General features: G+C 35.7%; 1 protein-coding gene across 3 annotated transcripts; it reads left to right on the top strand.

Moving 5' to 3' along the window:
• Window positions 1-4470, top strand: LOC114751789 (protein IQ-DOMAIN 1). 3 transcript variants are annotated; one of them, XM_028940461.1, is made up of 6 exons: window positions 1-124; window positions 1048-1131; window positions 1273-1587; window positions 1960-2187; window positions 2691-2813; window positions 3448-4470. In XM_028940461.1, the coding sequence occupies exons 2-6, from the start codon at window positions 1063-1065 to the stop codon at window positions 4174-4176; spliced, it is 1464 nt and encodes a 487-aa protein (XP_028796294.1). In that variant the 5' UTR covers window positions 1-124; window positions 1048-1062; the 3' UTR covers window positions 4177-4470. The 3 variants fall into 3 exon arrangements, with proteins under 3 accessions (XP_028796294.1, XP_028796293.1, XP_028796292.1); XM_028940460.1 differs by lacking the exon at window positions 1-124 and having other exon boundaries at window positions 635-1131; window positions 2694-2813; XM_028940459.1 differs by lacking the exon at window positions 1-124 and having other exon boundaries at window positions 636-1131.
• Window positions 4471-9622: the final 5152 nt, after the last annotated feature.

Below are 9622 nucleotides of genomic sequence, written 5' to 3'. Positions count from 1 at the left end.
CCTCCTCCTTCCTTTCTCTTCGCCGGGCTCGCCCGGTCTTTTTCTTCGGATTTTCCTTTCGTTCTTATTCCGGCGAGAGAAAGAAAGACCTATATTTCCACAGGTTTTGGTTTTTTCTTCGAAGGTATTGGGAAATTTCCCTCCTCATGTCAGCCTCTTTGTGATGCATTTGTTTGTTATCTTGTAACTTTCTCCTGTAAACGTACTTTCCTGATTTGTTTTTGGTTCTTTTGGTCATTATCATCCTTTGGCTGTTTGACATTTGTTCATTACTTTGGTAAATTGGCGGGAAGTCCTCCTTTTTTCTTCATCTTATTATTATGGAAGGAGGTTTCTTTGCGGTTTCTTTGCAGTTTCTGTTGTTGAAAGAGGCCGTTCATTGCACTGGTAAATGAGCTCGTGGGACTTTTATATTTTCAAGGTTTTCTATACCGCTTGTTCATTAAATTGATAAATTGGCGGGAAGGCGGGGAAGCCCCGTCTGACTTCTTTTCTTTCGTGGGATTGCGGGTTCTTGTGAGTTTCAGTTTTGGTCATTCTTATTCAGAGGACAGTTCATTTATGGTGGAATTTGGCGTTCATTACATCGATAAATTAACATGAGATTTTTTCCCCAGGGTTCTTTGCCGTTTGTTCATTACGTTAGTAAATTGGCGGGAAATCTTGTTTTTGACCTTTTCTTTCATGGGCTGGCGGATTCTGATTAGTTTCTGTTTCGGGTTCACAGGACAGTTAATGTCTGTCGAAATTGGGCGTTCTTACATAGATTAACTTTTTAAGGATTTTTTTTTCCCACTGTTGGTTCTTTGTTTATTCACTGACAAATTGGTGGAAAGTCCTTGCCTTTCTCTGCTGGGTGGCAGGATTCTGTTTCTAGTTCTTTTGTATGATTTTTATTTATTGGTCCTATACTTGTTTCCATAATCTGAAGTTACCATCTGAAGGTTCTGTTTTTTGTGCACTTATGGAAGTATGAGGATTCAAGTTAAATGCATTTCATTATGTGGTTCGGCTTCCAAATCTAATTCGTTTTCCCATTCCTTCAAGGTAAGTGACTGGGACATGGGGAGGAAAGGGAGTTGGTTTTCTTCAGTGAGGAAAGTTCTCGGTCCTCAGTCCAAGAACGATCAGGTTTCAAAATACATATAATATATCTATATATGCTCTGGCAACAGAAAAACATAAATTTTACGTCATTGCTAGTGAAATTAGTTGCCAAGACAGATTCTAATTCAATTATTTCCCCACCTTTTTTGGTGTTAAAATTAAAAGGACAAAAAGCAGAAGTCAGATGAAGTAGGATATGACAAACACAAGGAAGCAGCTTTGCCAAATGAAGAAGCACAATCTGTTGTTCCTCCTGCTATTCCATCCAAAGAAGATATTAAATCAACTGGAGCAGAGAATGAGCATAGCAATTATGCTTATTCTCTGGCTCTTGCCACTGCTGCAGCAGCAGAGGCTGCTGTTGCTGCTGCTCAGGCTGCAGCAGAGGTTGTCCGTCTTACTAGTGTGTCCCGCTACCATCTAAAGTCGAAGGAAGACATGGCAGCTATCAAGATTCAGACGGCATTTCGAGGATATCTGGTATGAACTTGTAATGCTATTTAAGTTTATTTTATACCAGCAAAGATGTGCTTTTCTTGTCATTGTGTATATGTTGAACTCTGTCTGCAGATTTATCATGGATACCCTTTCTCAAAGGGAAAATTTATAGGATAATGAAAAATGTTTGTATGACTTTTTGCCTGAAGCATGCTGCATCAATGTTGGAAAGCTTTTTAATTTCCTGTATTAATTTTTATTAATTTATTAGGACCATGTACATGCTGTAAGCAATTCAAAAGGCATTCTTCCTTATATGATGAAGGGAATTAATTAATGAATTGTTGCTATAATCCAATGACTTTGAGTTATTGTACTTATAATAAATAATGGTTCTCGTTTTGGGGCTTTCAGGCAAGAAGAGCATTGCGGGGCTTGAAAGGTTTGGTGAGGCTGAAGAGATTGATACAGGGGAAATCTGTTAAACGACAAGCAGCTTCTACCTTACGATGCATGCAGACCCTCACACGATTGCAGTCTCAGGTCCATGAGAGGAGGGCTAGAACGTCAGAGGAGAACCAAGCTCTTCAGTGGCAGCTGCAGCAGAAACACGAAAAAGAACTTGAGAAGTTGCAAGCTGCTGTAAGCAGTCTTTATTTTCCTTTTTGAACTGCAAGTTATGATGCAACGTATGCTATATGGTGATTTTTCATTCTGATATGCCTCAGAATGTGTCTTGTCTTCATGTACCTCTGTTTCATTACGCGTGAATGATTTTGCATTTGTGCTCAGGATAATATTTACCTATTTAATTTTGGACAAATCGTTGTTTGTGTTCTCAGTTGGATTTCCTTAAAATCATCTTCCATTTGAAAAATATTAAAAATGTGAAGGCACCCAAGTTTTTTTTTTACTGGAAAATAAAGGTCAAAGTTCTTTAAATTCTGCTTGAGTGCTTGTATCTTTCAATTATACATTTGTTTGGTGAATATGGTGCATATCTCTGGCCTTAATTTCTTTGTGGTTAGAATGCATAAAATTTCATCTTCACTCAGAAGCATGGAGTGACTGCTTTCGTGTTGTTTGAATTAAAGTTTCAATTGGCCAAAAAAATAAAAAATTAAAGTGGAAAAATAATTTTCCAGCAGACTGGTGAAGAATGGGATGATACAGCGCAATCAAAGGAGCAAATTGAAGCAAGACAGTCCAAAAGGCAAGAAGCTGCGGTTCGAAGGGAGAGAGCTCTGGCCTACGCATTTTCACGTCAGGTACCCGGGTGTCCCCTTCTTTTGTTATTGCATTTGGGATTATAGTGAAACAGAGGAACTAAAATACATAATCAAACAAAATGGTTAGGTTTTGAGTTTCAGAACAAAAATTCAAATGAGAGAATGACCTTTTTCAGAATGATTTTACAAATACGCAAATAAAGAAATTGATATAGTACAACAGTGTTCTAAGCAACTTGAGTTTCACTGGAAGTATAATATTAATTTGCATCATTATCTCATGAAATTACTTGTGATGGCTGGGTTTTACTTTGATGCTTGTTAATATGTAGGAAATAGTCATTGGACTATACAAATATAATTGTTGGTGTCTGATCAAAATTTTTTTTTTTTTTTTACCATCATGACCTGGATGGTTTGAAGGTCCTGTAGTGTTCCTGATTTCATTAATCAAACACAAATTTCTTGCACACATTTATCAAAGACATTACCTGTGACCGTGATTCTGTTTCTTAATCGGAAACCTCAAAACTTATGAAAATGCCTGTATACACCTTCAAGTAATACTATTGGTCTGTGTGTGTGTGTGTGTGTTTTTTCCCCCCATGTTGATAGGTTCAAGATTACTTTTTTAACTCTATTAACGATTTCAATCTAAATATTTGCTTAACAGCAAAAGTGGAGGAACTCTTCAAAACCTGCAAATCCGACCACATTCACGGATCCAATCAACCCACACTGGGGTTGGAGCTGGCTAGATCGATGGGTTGTAACACAGCCAGGGGATATCCAAAGAGGTATGGTTCACAGTGGGCGTGCATCTGCAAAGAGCATGGCAAGCCAACCCTTGTCTGTTGGAGAAGTCACTAAACTGTACACTTCTCGCGGTCAAATCCATCACAGTAACAACAAGCCTTCTCCGGCTGGCCAACAAAAATCAAGCCGGCCCCCGAGTCATAGGTCGTCTTCAATCCCACTTCAGAAGGCCCCCTCTGTCTCATCTACTTCCAGCAGCAAAGTAAGGGCGCCAAGCCCAAAGACCGGTTCTTGGGGCCGTGATGATGACTTGAGGAGTGCAGTTAGTGCTCAGTCACAACGGTACCGAAGACATACTATTTCAGGTCCATCGTTCAGAGACGACGAAAGCTTTGCAAGTTCATCTGCCCTCTCTACTTGCACGGTTCCTACTAAGTCAGCTAAGGTCAAGTCCAGAATTGAGAGTCCATCAGGTAAAAATGGGACACCAGAGAAAGGATCCAATACGAAGAAGAGACTTTCCTTCACAGATTCCCCTGCTCGTTTGAGGAACCATTCTGGCCCTCTTAAGGTGGATCTTTTGGCTTCCAATAAGGATGCTGCTTCAGTCACTAAGAAGAAAGTTGCCAATAATGGTGGCAGGTAGTGCTGGGAAGTGAAGAAGAATGCCACTGGTATATAACAAGAGCTTGGTAGGATTGTGAATGAAGAAGATATAAAAGAAGAAGATGGGGATGTACAGGGCTTGATGGTTGCTTGTGTGATCATATTCTTGAAGAGCAAGATAGGGTAATAATGGATGATTATTTTGTTCATAAAGCTGTATTCATAGTCATATTCAACATCTTTTTTATTTTCTTCTTCAGTTTGATTACGTAATGTAAACAGGATTGGTTTGGGGGTGATAATAATTTAATGATAGATTTATTTTTTGTTCTAATTATTCTTGGCAGGATCATTGTAGAAGCATTTGTTCTTTGTATCAATTTAGGGTGTTTGGATAAAACCAAACTATAGTTTGGAGAATAGCTTTTGGGAGAAAAGTAATTTTTGATAATAGATTTTGAAAGAATAGATTTCTTGAAAAAATGATTCTGGTAAAATGAGAATATTTGGATAGTTATTGTCAGAAGTATTTTTTTATGAGTAAAAATTACTAAAAATGACATAAATTTAAATAATAATTACATAGAAGATATATTTTATAATATATGTTTATTTGAAGTAATAAATTTGTTAATAATATATATTTTGCCAACATAATAAATAAGACATAAATAATGTAAATAATAAATAATTAATGTGCATATATATATTTATAAAATAATTAAATATGTTTTTTAGGAAAATAATTTATTTTGCCAATAAAAAAATTATTACTTTTTAAAGATTTTAAACACGAAATCCCATAATTTTTTTTTCACAAAATTAAATAACCACACAAAAAATTTCATATTAATTGTCTTAATAATAGACGTTGCAACAAAATATATTTGTCCAAGTAGTTTTTTATTAAACAACACATTACATTATCTGAAAAAAAAGAAATAAAAGGGCATGATTATTCTTTTATATAGTGAATAATTTGATTTCTTATGGAGTCACGAAGCCAAGTCATGTGAGATGAAGATTCTATTGATGAAGGTATATGTGAAGATCAAACTCCATCATCATTATTATTTTCTTTTGTATAAGAACCTTCTTGTTCAAATTGAATAAAACCAGGATCAGAAATGGATGTTGATCTAATGAAGTTATATATGGCCATCATTGCACAAACAATTTGAACTTGTGTTGGAAAGTCATAGCTCGGCATGTTTCTTAAAATTGCAAACTTATTCTTCCAAACTCTAAAAGTTCTTTCAATAGTGCTGCGTGGACTTGAGTGCAAATAATTGAACTCCTCATTGTCATTTTCAAGTGTAGATGACCTTCGAAAATCAGGGAGATAGTAGCGCTCACGTTTGTAGGGACCAAGATATCTCATGGGTGTCGGATAGCTAATATCCACCAAATAATATTTACCTACATGAAATATATGATTGGTGTCAAGAAACTTTGTTTTCTAATAGTTAAGTATAAATAAATTGTAACAATTTAAATTATATCCTAAGGCGGATGGAGAAAGTTCATGGAAGGAGTTGTGAGGGCTAGGGGTGGAAACAGGCCAGGCCAGGCCTCACCCTTAACAGGCCTGGCCTATGGTGAAGCCTGTTGGCCTGAGCCTGGCCTGTGGCCTGTGAAAGGCCCTTTAATCTGCCTGAGCCTGGCCTGTAATCAGGCCTGGCCTGGCCTGTGGCCTGTTAAGAGGCTTGTTTTTTTATCAAATTTTAAACACACATAAATCAATTCAAAATTACAATAATTCAACCTAATTAATCTAAAATACAAACAAAAAATATGAAATTATCAAATTAACACAATTTGTAAAACATGTCCCCTTAGGCCCAAAAAAAAAATCTAATATGAAAAATTATTATAAAACATAATTTCACTCTAATATAAAAATATCACTTCATCCCATCTCTGGTATAAAAATTAGTTGATGACTAGATCTAGTTTAAAATGTGAAACATCCTTAATCCCTTTTATATTTTAAATTTATCATTTATTCAAACTAATTTACTAACAAAATGATATTTGATCCTCTTGTTACACATGGTTGTTTTTAAAAAAAATGTTACAGTTATTATAATTTATTTATTTATTTAAATTAATTAAGTAACTATTATAATAAGAATTAGATTGAGCACACATATATATGGTCTAAAACATAATAGGTCAATTATATATATATATATATTCTATATAAGATTAATATGAAAAGCATGGATCAAATAAATGAATGATACTTTTATTTTTTTTAATGCACTTATGTTTTCTTTCTTTGTCTAAATATGTGTCATTATACATACATTAATTATTTTTATTATAGAGAATGGAAATGAAATGAAGCATGCAATGGGCTCTAGATAACATGTTTATGTGGATAGAGTTTTCTCAATTAACTAATCAGAATAGCAGATTCCCTCCTATCAATTTACAATTTTAACCTAAAAAAAAAAAGATAACAGGCCCAGGCTGCCTGACAGGCCTAACAGGCTTACTATCAGGCCTGAGCCTGGCCTGATAAAGTAAACAAGCCTTTTTACAGGCCTGAGCCTAGTCTGATATCTAAACAGACCAAGCCAGGCCAGGCCACAGGCTCCTGACAGGTCGCCTGGCTTATTTCCACCCCTAGTGAGGGCGTGGTCAAATATACGAGCATCATACGCTTTACCTTCCCATCCTTCCAATACAAAAGTGAAGCACATGTCCCAGTTGCAAACCACCATTATCTTTTGCGTCATTGTTCCTTTTCTGTTAATATATTTTGTTTGCTCTCTTGCATTAACAATGCATGAAACATGCATTCCATTAATTGTTCCAATAGCATGTTTGAAAAAGGGCTAGTATTGACCACCACGTATTTTTGTATGAAAATGCTGGAATGTTAGATCTTTTGGTTTGATATTGGACATAGCAAGTCTACAGCATGCTAGTAAGACATTATGAAAATGTCTACTAATTGCCTCACCTGAATGCTAAAATCTTTCTTGCTGTATCCTACTACTAAGCACATGGCCAACGTATTTAAAAACATTGCAACCATTTTATGTATCCCAACATTTCTAGTTTTCCTTAGACCGTGTTGTTGCCATTCTGTTCAAAGACTGAGGAACACTTTCCTTTCCATCTTAAACAATTATAACAATGGGTGGGATGGCCTGGTAAACGTCCCTTACCCATGCCCTGCTTGTATAAATACTTGTATGCCGAGCTCTTTATACAATGAAGAGAAGCATATCCACCAACCACTGTTGCAACTTGATTAACTCATTTATTCCGTCGTTTACGATACTCTTTCACAATTTTAATTTCATCAGCTATTTTTTGTCTTATCTGTGCACATAAGACATAAAATTCAAACCCTTGATATGAAATTACTAGACATTTAACAAAGAAATAAGTTGTCTAATTCCTACAGAAATTTAATAGTCACATAATACAATAGTACTGGTTACATCATTCCCAAAATATATGCAAATTATCCAGTCTCTTCTAAGAAACACAAATAGTAGTCAAATACTATGATAAGCAACACAATGAAGTCTCAATCCTTAGTTGCGTGCTTCAAGAAGATCAGAAGTTTCTTCCTCTTATTCTTCAGAGCCACATACATTTCTTTTGCAACTGGCTCCTTCATAAGGAGTGTGTGCACCAGCCAAACAAATCAGGATCATCAACAACTCACAACTTCATCAACTTCATTAAGGTGCTCCATGACTCCCGCAATTGACTTCTCATAGCACGTCTTCTTCTTCTAGCCTCCTAGCACATGCTTCTGAAATTTCTTCATGTTCACGCTGAGCATCAATTTCATTCACTTGAGATATCCTGCTTAGTGCATCCCGCTATTTTCATAGTGGAAGTGGGTTTCTCTTCTTTATAGATTCATTCTTTTTTCTAACCTGTAATAAGCTAATGGGTCGAACCCCACCTGTGCTTCTACCTCCATGAATGGTTTTCTGTCTCATCTAGTGTTGCCTCTACTTCCTCCACTATTATCAACGAATGTGACTGAATTAAACTCCCCGCTTATGCTCATTGATGCCCCTAAAACTTCATCACTATCTCCACACCCTTGTTCCATATCATCTTTAGGTACTCTTCACTTGGAAGTGTCATGGAAGAAGGTGCTCATGACTATGGTCCAGTTGCAAACTACAGTCCCAAAGAGTTGAGTCAATTACTCGAAATTGAGCCTTTTTCTCTAAATTTCTCATAGCCTGGAACTTTCTGCACATTTAACACCAAAAATATTATACATTATACAAAAAAGGTTAACATGGGAGAAAATGCAAGCTCAAATAAGTTAAATGATTGCCACTAATTTCTTCCCCATCAATCATCAGGGGCACTAACATATTCTTTTCGGCATCCCACCCAAAACTTGTCTCATGAAACAGCCTATCCCATGATTGCTACTCCTTTCACAGGGCATCAAATTTTTTTCTTAAATTGGATTTTTGTATAGACTCTCTGAGTCTTTGTAGTGAAGTTGTCCCCAAGACTTACCCAAGCAGGCTTTGTCAAGCTGGCTCCTTTTCTTCTCCGCTTTTTCAATTTCTTCAATGCACAAGTTAATAAAACCTTTGTGGTTTTATATCTCACGAAGCTTTGACCTTATCTTTACTTATTATGCGATAGACTAATTACAACACTTCAGTCATCACAAGTTTACCCAAAAGCATGCCATTCAGTTCAGGAGATATGATATAACAGGTATAGTATTTAACAAGTTAGTCGCACGTTCTATGCCATTCATGTCAAGTTAAATGAAATATAACATTTAGGTCAAATAACAGATCCTTTGTCTCCAATAAACACAAATATGACTTTCTTTTTTCCAGCAAAATGAGGTCTCATTAATAATGCAACAAGAAGGCATGTTTAATATCAAAAGAATAACACAAAAGCATAACTTAATATACAAAGTAAAGAGACTAGCCAAGAGTTTCAATTAACCATTTCTAAGACATTAGAGAAAGATAAAATAACCTAGTAATTAAATGTGCTAGACGGATAAATAAATCTCCATAAATTCCATTTGCTACAAGGTTCATAATAGCACTTCATAAACTAGCCAAGAACAGCCAAGACAAGTTCCGGAAAGACTTTAAATGACACCATACTTCATTCCAAAAAGTCCACAAAAGATACTTCTCAAATAAAATGAAAGATTTTTTATTCTCAATTACAAACTCAAAACACTACACGTAAAACAGATATCTCTCCAAGGATATCCAAATTCACAATGAGAATATTTCAAGACAGAAATCAATCTAATTGACTACTTGTTCCATTAAAATCCATGATCATTATTCCAAATGAAGATAGGAAATCTTCACGTATTTAGACCACATTCTCCCAGCTAATTCCTTGAATAAATAAGATTCCTTCCAGTATGGCTCCTACCATGCAAGTGATTTGTAACTGAATTTAACCTTCCACACCTTCCTGAAAACCTCAAAAGCCTCAATATGCATACT

This window comes from Neltuma alba, unplaced genomic scaffold (genome assembly GCF_004799145.2).
Source record: "Neltuma alba isolate B1F8T4 unplaced genomic scaffold, ASM479914v2 tig00007109_pilon, whole genome shotgun sequence".
In the NCBI taxonomy this organism is placed as follows: domain Eukaryota; kingdom Viridiplantae; phylum Streptophyta; class Magnoliopsida; order Fabales; family Fabaceae; genus Neltuma; species Neltuma alba.
The sequence above is the reverse complement of the archived record's forward strand: the minus strand, read 5'-3'. Positions and strand labels throughout refer to the sequence as shown.